Here is a 14924-nt window from a genome sequence, read left to right as displayed (position 1 = left end):
TATTTAGCAGGGATGGCTGTAAACACACTGTTCCATAGCTGACAAACATGGATATATCCTTGATATAGTGAAGGTCTTTAACCAAATAAATCGGAGGCAAACAAGCTAACAGAGGATTCCATTCATACTCCAGTTCAATATTTACAAGTGCTTAATATTTACCATTCATTGTGATAGGAAACCCTTGCTCCAACGTTCTCTGTGATCGCCTTTCAGTTAATAACTGTGGTGGGTGGCTGTACTCTACTGAGGGGAATTTTACCAGCCCCAACTACCCACAACAGTATCCTAACAACATGGATTGTGTATGGGTCATCAGTCCAGGCTCTGAAGTTATAGAACTGGAGTTCCTCCATGTTGAGTAAGCATGATCATTTAATCACCAATCTGACATCATTTGATAATGAGGAACGTATTTTCCTGCTGCATTTGAACACGATGAAGTGTTGTCTTCGGCTCATGGTCAATGTTTATATTTTCTGCGACACAAATGCTATCCACAGATTAGAGGGGCCGGACTGCAGATTTGATGGTATCCAGGTCTATGATGGCCCCAGTATTAACCAAAGGCGGCTTGGCAGATTGTGTGGTAATCAGAGGTCTACTTTCCACTCCACTGGTAAGACTCTGACCGTACGCTTCACCACTGATGGTAGCCAGACATACCAAGGATTTCGGGCCGATTACAGAGTTGTGGGTGAGTCGCAGAAACAAGAGTGACGATACATCAACTTGATCGTCTTTTCGGTCTACTTAAAGAAAACATGAAGGCAAACAGTTAAATGCTATATGTGTGATTTGATTTTTATCTTTTGCTAGCGGACGGTTCCTGCAGATATAACTGTGGCTATTTGGTCGGAAACTGTTCCTGCCACTACTCCTGTGAATCCTATGGCAACTGTTGCTATGACTACTTATGTAAGTGATAAGGCCTGTAAACACAAAATCTGCCGTAAAATGTTTCCATAAATGAAAAAAAAATACTTTAAAGACTGAAACCCATTTTCATCTGTATTGCAGCTCAGTGTAGAAAGTTGTAAATATATTTTCAAAGTATCAGTTTAAAGATATGTTAAGGAGTAAGGTAATTCATAATGACATTCCAGTCAACGTAAGAATTGACGCATGACAGATGAAATGAAAATATTGGCATTTATTGAAATGTTTGCATGAATGAAAAAATATCTATTTTAAAAAGTGAAACATTTTCATCCGTCTTGCAGCTCAGTGTATAGGCACTACAGCATACCCACCAGAAGTTACTACAGGTAATGAACCATCTCTGTTATCAATTACAAAAACATCTACATTCTATGATATGAACATTTCCAGTGTAGTGAAAACCATCCAGTGAGACAATATCTCTCCATTCACCTCATCAAAACCAAATTAACAGGTTGTATGGATAATACTACACGTATTGCATTAGGATCCCTTCAATTGAAAAATAGAGCTTAATAACCCAATTCTGATGCTTAACCTCTTACAGGTCCACCTTGCGGAGGCTTTCTATCTATCTCTGGGTCGTTCTCCAGCCCGGGCTACCCTGGCTACTACCACGGCAACAGCTACTGCGTGTGGCAGCTGAGAGCATCGAATAACCATAGGATATACCTGTCCATCACTGACCTCCAGTGAGTCACATCGGCGACTCATGAAGACACACACACACACACACACACACACACACACACACACACACACACAGACACACAAAACATTTGAGTTATTAACAAAGCTGTTCTTCAGCTGACTTGATGATCCGTTGTGCATCCAGGTTGGAGAACTGCTGTTCCTGTGACTACGTAGCCGTCTTTGATGGACCCAGCGTGAACTCGCGACCTTTGGGGAAATTGTGCAACAACACGTTGAACTTCTTCCAGTCCTCCTCCACTTACATCACTGTTCTCTTCCGGACGGACGGCTCAGGGAACGGCCGAGGGTTCAACGCCAAATTCCAAAGCTCTCTTCCACCAGGCGCAGGTCAGTATAGACTTCAAGTCAACTGGTAGGGACGTTTTATATTATTCTACATGGCTAAATCGGACCCAACAAAGTTATCGGCTCGGCCCAATCCAGCCCTTCATCTCAGTCTTGCTTGAAAATCAATGCAGACAATCGCTGTCATTCAGAATCCCCTTTCAAAAACTAAGATGCACTACCAATGTCAGTAAGATTTCAGCCTTTATAATATAGCATTGAAGATAAGTGGAGAACATCGGTTAGAAATTTCAAAACAGAAACTTGCGTAAGAATGGGTTATTGTGTCTCCACCAGGTCGAGTGGAGTGTTCTTCAGACAACATGAACATTGTGATTGAGAAGTCCTATCTCAACTCTCTGGGCTACGATGGCCACAGTTTGTACTTGAATGACCAGTACTGCAGACCCCAAATCTCTGCATTCCAAGTGATCTTTAGTTTCCCGATGAATACTTGTGGCACAGCACAAAGGGTAAGAATCAAATCGCTTTCTATGAGCAATCACAGAGTGACATCTTTCAAATGTCAGCATTCGTTGACATCCCAGCGGCCCACAAATGTCCCCTAATTCCCGATGTGTTCTTTTATTGAAACAGTTTGAGAGTGGCAGAATCGTATATACGAATGCGGTGCGCGCCTTTAAGTCCGACTACGGTCAGATCACGCATCAGTCCTCCCTCAAGTTGAACGTGGACTGTCACATGGAGCCGGACACCACAGTACAGATCCTGTATATCTCCCGGGGCGGGGTAAATGGCAGTATCACAGGCATTGGCAGATTCAACGGGACCATGGCCTTCTACACCTCCAGAAGTTTTACATATATGGTAGGGGTCATGAAGACAGCAGCTTTGTTTGAACATTTGTGCAATGATAATTCCCCCCCCCCCCCACCCAGACAACAAAAGAAAAACAGGACAAAAGTAAAACACGTAATATATATCTATGTACCTACACACTAAGTATTCATATACTATATGCAATATGAGTATCATTTCCAAAAGGTAAAATATTGTTTTAGTTGTGTAAATCTTCCTCTTTCTGATGTTTATGTTGGTCCTTTCTTGGATCAGGTGACCCAGGTTCCATACGTGGTGACCCTGAACCAGGACATGTACGTCCAGGTGAGCCTGAGGAGGGACGACAGTGGCCTGGTTCTCTTCCTGGACACGTGTGTGGCTTCGCCCTCGCCCCACGACTTTCAGAGCAACACCTACGACCTTGTCCGCAACGGGTATGCACTGTCCCAGGAGATCATCGTTTAAACTTTGAATTAGTGCCGCACACTCCCAGATGAGTCAAGTACTCGTCTCATCCAATGGAAGGGGGGGCATGATAGTTAACAGGCTACTTTGTGGGTTCGATCCTCAAATATCTGCAATCTACCTCTCTAGTAGTATGGATAAAGAAAAACATATTCACCAGGCCTGATCCCACACATAACGAATAAACGGTATATAAACTCTCAACTCATAGAAAACACAAACTCTTTTATTTTGCCTCCCACTAGATGCGGCGTAGACAGCACCTACCAGGCCTATGTCTCGGGCACCAAGAGCTACGCCCGCTTCACCTTCAGGGCCTTCCAGTTCCTGCGGAGCCACGAGTCGGTGTACCTGCAGTGCAAGGTGGTGGTCTGCCCCGCCTCCGCCTCCAACTCCCGCTGCCGCCGGGGCTGCAGCAGGCGTAAGGCCCGGGCGCTCAGGGCCTCCGAGGACAGCCACACCCTGGTCCTGGGGCCGCTCACGCTGCAAGGTACCGGCCCGCTGGGCTCTTTCTGCATGGGGGAGGCCCTTGGAAATGTGTGTTTTTTTTTCATCACTAACTTTCCTCCACTTTCTCCCCCCTTCCTACTAGACCTGGGGAGCCAGGGTGAAGCGAGTGTGAAGGAGGAGGTGGCGCCCGAAAAGACCATTGATTTTTGATTCATTATGAGTTTTCAGCTGTTGTTTCTAATCAATTGTACTTCTGCTCTTTGTGTTGTGTTATATGCTGTACGGCCAACACTGTTAAGACTCTCCTTTCAACTTCATTCTGATTAAAAGCATATCTAACAACAATAAATGTACTTGCACTTATTATAGTGACAAAAGAAGACAAAAAAGGAGACTAGGGAGGGACAGATTGTTAGAAAACACTTTATTTGTTCATTTGTTAGCATTAATTTCATCTCACAATAAAATAGTTTGTTACCTCGGGGGGGGGGGGTTACAAAAATCTTCCACATTCACAACTACCAATCGACCAAGGACACACAGAACATAAGGCCATTATCATTGGATGCCTGTAGTACCAGCAGTCTCAAGCAGTTGGTCCTAGCAACAGTAACTAAACTGTCCACACGTGTTGCTAAGCAACAGACAACACCATTCAGTACATTGCACAACCTTGCTAAGCAGGATTCTTCGATGTAACAGTTTCACCTTCTTCTTTTTTTTGACACTTAACATCCATCAAAACAATCAGAATACAATACCCAGTTAATATTGAGGAAAGCAGGGACCCACATCTCCACGTGAGCATCTCAAGGCATGTGATCTTGAAAAGGAAAAGCACCCGGCATCTCTGGTGCTACGTGGCAATTCTGAACAAAGCATCGTCCACAGGAGACTACATATGAGGAGGGGGGGGGGGGGGGGAGAATTCTCTATTCAGAAAGGGGGTGCTGGCCAACATCAAAGTGAACGATTACAATATCAAAAAGGTCAGGATGTGGTCCAGTCATAGTGTGTTAAAAGGACAGGTCTAGGATTTGCTTTTCAACAACCCGCCGTATAAATCACCATATGCAAAGGGGTCTGTGTGAAGGGAAGGGAACTCCACAATCTTTGAGGAAAACGTAGTTGCACCATAGATTCCCCATTGCAGGCCAACCATTTGGAACTCTTCACTCGTAATGTGTGTGTGTATGTTTAATTAAGTTACATGGTCCTGGATGTAAAATAAGATATTAGTAGGCCTCTCCTGCCAATACAGATACAGAAAACATCCAGGATTATGCAGAGGGCATTCTGTATCAAGCGAATGCTCAGACGACATAGGCGAGGCTTTGGTTTCATTTCCTAGTTTAGCGGCTGACGACTTAAACAATAACCCCATCAGAGCAGTCAGATAGTATAGCGTGAGGACATGTGATTCAATGTTTATACTTCGGTATAATGACCAGCAGCGAGATATCCGTCCACCTAAAACACCACTGTTATTTTGGTAGTTACTTCAACGTCAGCACGTGTATCGCGACGCGGGAGGTCCCGCCACATTCGGACAGTTACAGGACACCACTGGAGTTAGTTATAAGGCAAATTGAATCTGATCTCCATGCAAGTTTTCCGCATAGCCTGTTCCACTCACCTGATGTTCAACAGCTACAACCCTGCTAACAATCACATACACACAACACTTGCATCTTTGATTCCATCTTGTGCGTCGCCTACTATTGTGTGTAGTCTACCGGTCATGTTGCCTACTCATTTGCTACACCGTCTCTGCAGACGTACAAGGACATTCACCAGCAGGACAATGACAGAACCATGCCCTGCATTATGGTTATAACGTGGCACTGCAGACATTACAAATTTGTGGACATAAAAGTTTGTGCGATGACGTCTATCACATTTTGTGCACAGAGACTTCTTTTTCAAACACACCAAAATTCCCCTTGATTAGGAAATCAATTAAAAAAATGGATAAATTCTTAAACTGTGCTGGACTTATACACAGAGCAGTGGAAATAATATAACAAGGTCTATTAGTAATAATATAAATAAATACTCTTTAGCTAGAAGTAAAAAAAGCAAGTAAATATATATCAGGCACTGTAAAGAAATTGAATTGAATTGCACTGAGCACTTGATTCCAACATGGTGCCTGGTAAACCACTATTTAACTCATAGTTGATACCGAGTGACATTACTCAAGGAATGTTTATCATTAAAACCTGTGTCACTTGGATATAGCACACAATTCCCTTGCCAGCATTACACTCGCATGGTAAGCTTATACCATGTGAGCGTATATAAAATAACCCTTACCCAAAGCTGACAGTCTCAGCCTCTCCAAAACCCGGCAAAGTTCACAACAAAGGCTAGGCTACATCAAGGTGGGATTTTCCCTGTGAAATCATTGAAATAATATGACACTCATCTTTTTTTTTTTCTTTGTTTTTTGTGGTGTTCATAAGCATCACAGCTGCTTATGCTGCCCCCGGGCAAAGTGGCACGCAAAGTCGTACTTGTTGATGCAGCTGTGGCCACAGATGTTGCACTGGAAGGCGTTCTCGTAGCCGTGGCAGCCCATGTGTATGGTGTAGAGGATGTTGTCGGGGAAGGCTATGTCACAGTGTTGGCAGTGGTGCTGCGCGCCGAGCTCCTGGGGCGCGGCAGGCAGGCCCGGGGCCGGGGTGCTGGGCTGGCTGTTGCCGACGCTGGGAGTGCTGGTGCGCCCGCTGCCCTCGCTGCACGGCCCCGCCACGGTGCTGCCCTCGCTCTGAGGGAGAGGGGGGAGCCTGGGGTCCGGGGCCGTGGGAGACGAGGCGTGCGACGTGTTGACCAAGGCCGTCACAGGGGGCGTGTCGGCCGGGTCGGGCTGCTGTACGAGGAAGGGCTTCTCGTCCACCGGAGACCGGGCCTGGGGCGATCCGGGGGGCTGGGCTGTCTGGGAGTGGACGTGCGCGGGGAGGCTGGCCAACTGACCGGCCAGCGTCGATAGCTGGTTCAGGGGGTTGTCCATGACCAGATCCTGGTGGTGGTGGTGGAGGTGGTGGTGGTGGTGGTGGTGGTGGAGCTCGTCGTCCCTGGAGCTTCCGTCCTCGGGCGCCCCGCCCTGGTCGTCGAAGGCCTCCTGCCGTATGTGGGGCAGTTCGTGGGGGGAGTTGCTCATGCTGTCCGCCTTGTGCGCCGCCATGGAAGGGGGGCTGAAGTTGATGAGCAGGCGCCGGCCGTAGCCCAGCGCGCTGCTCTTCTTCTGCAGCACACTGAGCATCTTCTTGTGGGCCAGCGAGCGGGCGCCCTTCATGGGCAGCAGCTTGTGGCGGCGGCGGCGGTGGTGGGACAGGTTGCTGCGGTCGCTGCAGCGGAACGAGCACAGCTCACACTTGTAGGGCTTCTCCCCCGTGTGGGAGCGCATGTGGGCCTCCAGGTGGCGCTCGTAGGCGGAGGCAAATGGGCACAGGTGGCAGCGGTGAGGCTTCTCCCCTGAAGACAGAGGATGCACAGACGCAAGGTTGAGTTCAATCGTTTACATACAAACACAAAACGAATAACATATCATACAGTTTGCGCACGAAAAGCGAATCACCTGTATGAATGCGGATGTGCTCGATGAGTCGGGCCGTTCCTCGAGTGGCATAGTTGCAGTAGCGACACTTGAGCTTTCCGTCGTACGTCCTCTCAAAGCCGTCCACCAGTATCCCTGAGCTGTCGACCAGCGACATATCTGCAGAGGGGTGGTCCAGGCCATTTTGACCGCAGTCTGCACACAAAGGACAAAATGTGGGCTAATAAGAGACCATTTTCACTGCCATGGGTTATGCAGGGTTAGACCGTGGGGTGATTTTATCATGACATGCATAAGTCCTTTTGAAAGTGAATCAAGCTAGTGTAAGGACGATCATTATGTGATGAAATGAGCTCGGCCCGTTTAGTTGCGGTGAATCTAACTTTTTAATCTATAAAATATCCTGTCTGCGTCTGTCAATGTTTGGTCAACGCTTGACTTCAAAATATGTTTGGCTTGCGTCTTCGCTGATACAAAATGTACAGGTACGGCAGGCATTGATACCAAAACAATTTACAACAGGTGCAAAAGCAGCAAAGAGTCCAGACCACTACATTTGAAGTCAGACGTTTACCTAAACATTGAAACATTTAAAACTTTGTTTCAACCTGGGCAAACAAACTCCCCCGACGGGCAACAGAGGGAACCATATCGTCAAAAGCCCGTAGCGGATAAACACATTGGGAATATAAGAATACCGTGTGACCCATAGGACATTGTACGATAATGACGATATATAATGAATAAGGAATAATAATACGCCCGATTTTTGTGTAAAAAAACGGTGCAACACATCATTTTTCCATGACGTGATAAGACTGATGTAGTTAGTAACAGTCCAGCCTGTATGTAAAGCAGGGTCTTACAGTTACCAGCTGGGTGATCGTCCACCTCCTTGACGCCGCTCACAGACCCGGAGATCATGTTCACATGTTGAGTCTGCTGGCTGAGATACTCTTGGAAATCTTTCACAAAATCCAACGTGTCCGGCTTTTCCTCGCCCATCGAGATGGTTTGGTGTACGGATATGGTTCTAAAGGGAGGTGAAGCATGTACAACTGTTTTCAGTAACGTTACCAAAAGAAGCCACGTCACTTGCAATTAGTACTATGGAATAAGAAGTAAACGTTACAAATCAACACCGACTGTTTCGCTGTGATCGGCACTTACCCTTCTAGCACGTGTAGTATAACACTTTTTTGAAAGTGGTAATATTTACTACGCAGGTAGGGAGACCGAAAACCCGGACAAACAACGATCTGCTGCCCTGTCCCTCACTTCACATTGATCTCCATAGTAGGCTGTCAACAACGCTACGTTAGCCACTCAGCTAACAGCATCCTTTGTAACGTTAGTCAACAAACAAGGATTTCGCACATGACAGTTCATGGTTGATTTAACTCTATATTCCTCGATTGATTAACATATGTTTTGTGAAGCTATTACTAATTTCAGTGAACGTTACGGCTGATACTTGGTAACGAAAACCATATCAAAACAATAGTCACTTCACGGTGTCAGAGTTCACTCCACGTCCCCCGTTTAAACCTTCCCCACCGCCCTCCTGATCATTGGGCCGCAAAGAAAAGTTCCGAGGACAAAACACACTAGATAATGAATTTCCTGCAGAAAATACGGTGAGTGCTGTAGTGCAAAGTGAGGTTGAATATATGTTTCAGTAAAGCCACATAGACGTAAAGAAATGTTAAATGGCTTAAATATAGTGAAGGGATTTGAACAAAGTCTAAATGGAGTAAACAATGTAAACAGGCACACCAATTAAACAATTTAAAATGGTTGGAAACTAATTAAGTGAAGTTAAACAAATAGCTCTTCACTTTAAAATAGCAAATGTAATAATTTGAATACATTTGAACTAAAATATAGAAAAGCTGGTGTGTGTGTGTGTGTGTGGTAGTAACTTGGAAAAATATGTTGGCCCTGCTGTAATCCATTTGGATGGTACGCCGGTACGTGCAAGTTGTAAGTTGCAAATCTCCCAGCTTTCTTGCGGAATTTCACTGAGGCACGCCCACATTTGGTCGTAGTATCTCGTCGCTTTGAAAGTAGAGCGAGTTCAGTACTACCCGTCAAGAAAAATGGCTGAGCCCGTAAAGACATTTATTTTCTTTGTATTTGTATCACGTTGGTCATTTTAATGTAGATTTTAAATGCTTTTATCAATTACATTGCTACTTTATTCTCTATTGTCTTGCGAGTTAATCGAAATAAGCTCACAAAATGATGAGGCTTATAGCGTTGGCTCCTATGAGTCTCAGCTTTCATATGGCATTTTGTTTGTGTAGATAGCATGTGTTGCCAGATCGGATTGGGAATTTTCAGCCCAACTATAGACTAAAAACTGCCCAATCAACGAAAAACCCACCAACAACCTTTATTGCCAGAAAGCCACAACAATAAAATCAAAAAGACAATCAAAAGTTGTGATGTGAAGCGTCTTTGATCATGATGAAAAAAAACCTACAGCAGTCATTTCAATGAATACAGGATTGCGGTATCACCCAAAGCGTCCCGTTGCTGTGTCAATTGCCGTGTGCTTGCGCATGTGCAAACGCAACTTGCTCTGGTTGCTGAAGTTGGCATTGCAATGCAGACACACGCAGGGCTTCTCCCCGGAGTGAGTCCTCATGTGGAACTTCAGGTCGGAGCTCCGGTCGAAGCGCTTCACACATTGGTCACACCTGTGGGGCTTCTCCCCGGAGTGAGTCCTCATGTGGATCTTCAGGTTGTAGCTCTGACTGAAGCGCTTTGCGCATTGGTCACAGCTGTAGGGCTTCTCCCCGGAGTGAGTCCTCATGTGGATCTTCAGCTTGCAGCTCTGAGTGAAGCGCTTCAGGCATTGGTCACAGCTGTAAGGCTTCTCCCCGGAGTGAGTCCTCATGTGGATCTTCAGCTTGCAGCTCTGACTGAAGCGCTTTACGCATTGGTCACACCTGTAGGGCTTCTCCCCGGAGTGAGTCCTCATGTGGAGCTTCAGGTTGAACTTTTGACTGAAGTGCTTCATGCATTGGTCACACCTGTAGGGCTTCTCCCCGGAGTGAGTCATCATGTGGAGCTTCAGGTTGCCTTTCAGTTTGAAGCGCCTCATGCATTGGCCACACCCGTACGGCTTCTCGTCTGTGTGGGTATGCCCGTTGTGACTGGACATGTGGGAGGAGCCAGGGGCGTCCACATGCAGACTATCCGAGGGGCCGCCACGCTGTGTGCTGCGGTCTCCAACGTCATCAAAGTCTTCTGCAGAGAGGAAAACAAAGAAAGAGTACTATATTTGTGCAAATAATAAATTAATAATATTCTTATTAATTCATTATTTGCACAAAGGGATACCTTTGTACACACTTGTGTTTTCGATGGATTTTGACACTTTCTTTCTAACTTCTATTTGTTGATTATGCCCTTTCCTTGTCACCCTTGGGGTTGTCAATGGTCAAAGGCTCCAGCTGAGAAGGCACTGCTACGTCTCCCTCTTTTAAGGATGTGGGGGGTATTCTTTGTGTTATAGGGGGGCTTTGGTCATGATGCGCTTTCAAAAGAGGACCAGGCTTTTTAGCGCTGGTAGAATCAAATACATTTTCAGTTGATCCAGGTCATTTGCTTGCATAGATGCAATGTGTATTACTAACCTACAGGTGGCATGCCTCCATCAATATCCTCTTCCTCTTTGATTAAAATGGTGTCTGGGCTCCGCTGCTTTCCACATAAAGAAGGAAACACACATTAGACATATTCTTTAATTTGCACAGAATAGTGGTCAATCCCCACTCACGACACACTGAATCATTAAGGTGTGTGCTTTCTATGGGTGTGTGCTGGGGTTGGAAGCATCCGTGACATGATTGAGAAGATGATTTCCAACCTGCCCAGTCAGCTCCTCAAGGCGGACCAGTCGCTCGCTGCACTCCAGGCTCTTGGCCACGCTGTGATCCGCAGACAGTGAGCTCAGGGCCTCGACTTCGGACACGGTGAAGAGGGTGTCATGGCCGTCTACCGCCAGCGGGCCCTCCCCATTTCCGTAGACGCTCAGGATCCTCAGCTCCTCTCTGTGACTGCACATGTGGGAGGAGCCAGGGGCGTCCCCATGCAGACTCTTCGGGGTGACGTGCTGTGTGCTGCGGTCTCCAAAGTCATCGCAGTCTTCTGCAGAGAGAGGGGACAAAGTAATTGTTTTGATACATTATTTGCACAAAAGGAGACAGTGTGTATTTGTACACGTGAAAGAAACTATTAAAATGTCTGTGTATGTAACACAGAGGGTTAAATATGTGTACTGCAGAAACAGATTCAGAGTTTTGGAGAGGCATGTTTCCTCCAGCCCCCTCCTCCCTAAACTCAAAGCTCAAGTGGCTGACCAGGTTGAGGACACTGAAAGAAACCCAGCGCAAAATGATCTGAGCACAACATTACATGCGAGACAAGTGCAATTATTCTATTTTGACAATAACAAGCTACAGCGTGTCAATCCCTGCAAGATGATTAGCTAACATGTATACGTTTTGAGTTTATTGATGTTTGAGAATGAAAACCAGCTCATGTGGCATCCTTCTTGAAACCTTTCTGGGCTCTTGACTGATTCAATCTTTGAAATTCAACTCTCAAGTTTGACTCGTTTTTTACAAGGGCTCGGGTCACGATGCTTTACCAAAGAGCACCAGGCTTTTTTAGCAAAGGTAGAATCTAGCAGTCATCCTCGAATCGAAGCTGCCTAGAATCTATGGGTGGTGTAAGAAGAGGGGGGTTTCCAACCACCTTGTGTCTTTCAGGGGCTTTAGGCCTGATGATGATGATGATGATGATGATGATGATGATGACGAATAGATTAAAACCAAGACCATTCAAAGTGAAGGAAATGGGCATATCGTCAAATTATATTAGGCATGTGTTAGCCATGTGAGGTAGCCTGCTACTCCGATAGAAATAATTATGCAATGTTTATTTTGAATCATTAATATTATAACTTTGTCCAATTACTAAAAATGTATCTACTAACAGTACCTCCTGAACACTTGGACCGTCCTTTTTTCCACCCATTACAGCCGGGACTCAACTCACCATTTCCAAGTGATATAGTCCCTGGTTTGCAGATGTTGGCTCGAGCCAGGGCCAAACGACTTGCACGCGATGCATTTGGTCTTGTTTGAAGTCGCAAAGAAAACAGCTCACTCCTCATCTCCTTCATCTTCGTCCTCAGCGTCTCGTTTTCTTTCAGGCTCCGAGTTATTTCTAAGTGAAGGGTAGCCGAGCCTTCCGAGAACAGTTGGCTAATTTCAGATACGGCTGCTTTCGCAAGTACGTCCATTATGGACGAAAGCTTTTCTCCCAAAGTTGAGCCGCACGGTTTCATGTTTATTAACATATTTTACTCTGTTGTGGATAAAACCCCACAAATACTCTAGGAAATACGAGGTCGAGAAGTACTAGGTTAGAAAGATTAAGGCTTTATTAGCACATACATAAGGTAACCACAAAACCTGAGATGGTATGCAAAGAACTGAAGAACATCCGGTATCTGTATCGCCAAACATGAACCACGCCAATCACAACGCTCTGTACTAGGGGCCTTGAAGCGGATTTATGACGTAGAAGTTGGATGTAGATGTCCATGTCCTACTGGCTGCAACCCGTTCCTTAATAGCGTACACTTATCTTCTCGTCCTGTATTCCCAGTACATTACAATGTAGGACATGTCAACACTAGAAAATGCATTTTCTGCAGAGTGCTGTAGTGCAACGTGTTGTTGAAAATATGTTTTAGTAAAGCCACATAGCTTACGACGTAAAGAAATTTTAAATGGCTTAAATCAAGTGAAGGGATTTGAACATACTATAAATGGAGTAAAATTTTAAAAATGCACGAAAAAAAAGGCATTGTCGAAACAAATAAAGTGAAGTTTTATTTGAGATTAAATATTAAATAGCTGAGCTGTTCTGTATGCGTGTGTGTGTGCGCGCGCGTATTCATGCGTGTGTGTCTGTGTGCATGTGTGCGCGTTGTTGTAACTTTGAATGTTATTGACCTTATTCCTCCACATCTATCGAATTAAGTTCACAAAATGTGAAGGCTTATACCGTTGGACTCCCTTGAGTCTCAGCTTTAATATGGCATATCGTTTGTGTATGTGTTACCAAATCGCATTTTCAACTTCGAGCCAAACTGTAAACTAAAAACTACCCAATCAACCAAAAACCTGCTCAAAAAGTATATATAGCAAGCAAACGCAATATCACATAGGCTACTTCTGCAATAGCAAATACACGAATACACAACGCAACCTTATTATATGACGTTATGTGGTATACAAGGAACCCCTCATCTATCTCCAACAGTTTTATGATGGAAACTGAAACTTTTACTAACCGTGGGGAGGTTAAAGTGGAGAAAATGTATAGATTTAAACTTATTCATTAAGTTATTTGATTAATTAAACAACCAACATTAAGCCTATCAGGCACCACAATTCAATGCATTGAAAATTCATATGGGCATTTTGATGAAGATAAACTTATTTTAGGACACGTCGGCGAGCGAAATATTTGATTTAATATTAGAGCATGATCATGGTAAAGTACAGGCAGCCAAGTTACCAAGGACACTTTCAGTGGGACAAGAACAAGATTCTTATAGGGAAACGTTTGCAATGTGGGTAGGGAATACACAGGTAACAAACGTGAGTGGGAGTGACCATCGTGGAGAGTTTAGGATTTGCGGGAGAGGCCAAGTTAAACCGAAATACACTATGGGGGAAGTCAACATGTCTGCAAGTCTGCAAGCAAGGCTGCAACAGTAATAGGAATCTCCAAAACAAAGAAGGCAGACGATTGGCCTGAGTATCAGACTATAGCTCGAGTGGGAATGCAAATGACAACAATCTGAATATCTCTCAGTCAGAGAGAGGAAGGGAGGTTTCTCTAGGTACAGGGAGAATGTATACAATTACTTTGAATGTGAATAGTAATTAACAAGGTTAATATAATTCGTATATAATTGTTTATTATAGTTATGATTGATATTTTCACGACTCATTTTATTCAGCTTTTCCATGATTTTTGATTATTTAGGTTAATTCAAGCAATACTTGAGGGCTACACATGCTATGGCAGAGCAATGTTTTGTCAATTATAAATATAATACCTATGATAAACATGACTTATTGTACCACTAGATGGCGCACATGTATAATTAATGAAACCGGTTCCTGGTCCATTATTGTGGCACTAAAAGCAATACGTTAGAGTCGCTGATCATAAATAACCTTTTTTAAATAGGTATTGGGTGTTGTGCACGACTTGCTCTGCTCAGTGAGCAGACATCCAGTCTTTTTGGGTCAGCTGACATGGACTATTGTAAAAAACGAAGAATAAAGGCTTGGCAGTTAATCTTCCGGGTTGAATAGCTTGTTGACACTAATGTTATTTTATTGCAATTTAATTATGCTCAGGTTTCCAGTGGGGCCAGATACGTCTGAATAATTTACTAAAGGCCAAAATGATTTGTTAGCGGGGAAATATATAGGTCTATACACTGCTAGCTATAGACAAATAGATATAACGATATAGGAAACAATTATATAGGCTACATATCAAATAAAAAATAAAGAATAACACACACACACACACACACACACACACACACACACACACACACACACAC

At 44.5% G+C, this 14924-nt stretch overlaps 2 protein-coding genes across 3 annotated transcripts; both read right to left on the bottom strand.

The window, feature by feature from the left end:
• Nucleotides 1-4158: 4158 nt before the first annotated feature.
• On the bottom strand, nt 4159-8775 carry ikzf5 (IKAROS family zinc finger 5). The gene is made up of 4 exons (XM_079730580.1): nt 8426-8775; nt 8122-8288; nt 7277-7450; nt 4159-7173 (listed from the first exon to the last, which is right to left on the bottom strand). Exons 2-4 carry the CDS (start codon nt 8258-8260, stop codon nt 6164-6166), a joined length of 1323 nt encoding a protein of 440 aa, XP_079586706.1. The 5' UTR covers nt 8261-8288; nt 8426-8775; the 3' UTR covers nt 4159-6163.
• Nucleotides 8776-9634: 859 nt separating this feature from the next.
• On the bottom strand, nt 9635-12741 carry LOC307071772 (uncharacterized protein). 2 transcript variants are annotated; one of them, XM_079730849.1, is made up of 4 exons: nt 12326-12741; nt 11133-11413; nt 10900-10966; nt 9635-10510 (listed from the first exon to the last, which is right to left on the bottom strand). In XM_079730849.1, exons 1-4 carry the CDS (start codon nt 12627-12629, stop codon nt 9774-9776), a joined length of 1389 nt encoding a protein of 462 aa, XP_079586975.1. In that variant the 5' UTR covers nt 12630-12741; the 3' UTR covers nt 9635-9773. The 2 variants fall into 2 exon arrangements, with proteins under 2 accessions (XP_079586975.1, XP_079586976.1); XM_079730850.1 differs by having other exon boundaries at nt 10900-10963.
• Nucleotides 12742-14924: the final 2183 nt, after the last annotated feature.

This window comes from Pollachius pollachius, assembly GCF_949987615.1.
Source record: "Pollachius pollachius genome assembly, chromosome: 2".
Taxonomy (NCBI): Eukaryota; Metazoa; Chordata; class Actinopteri; order Gadiformes; family Gadidae; genus Pollachius; species Pollachius pollachius.
The sequence above is the reverse complement of the archived record's forward strand: the minus strand, read 5'-3'. Positions and strand labels throughout refer to the sequence as shown.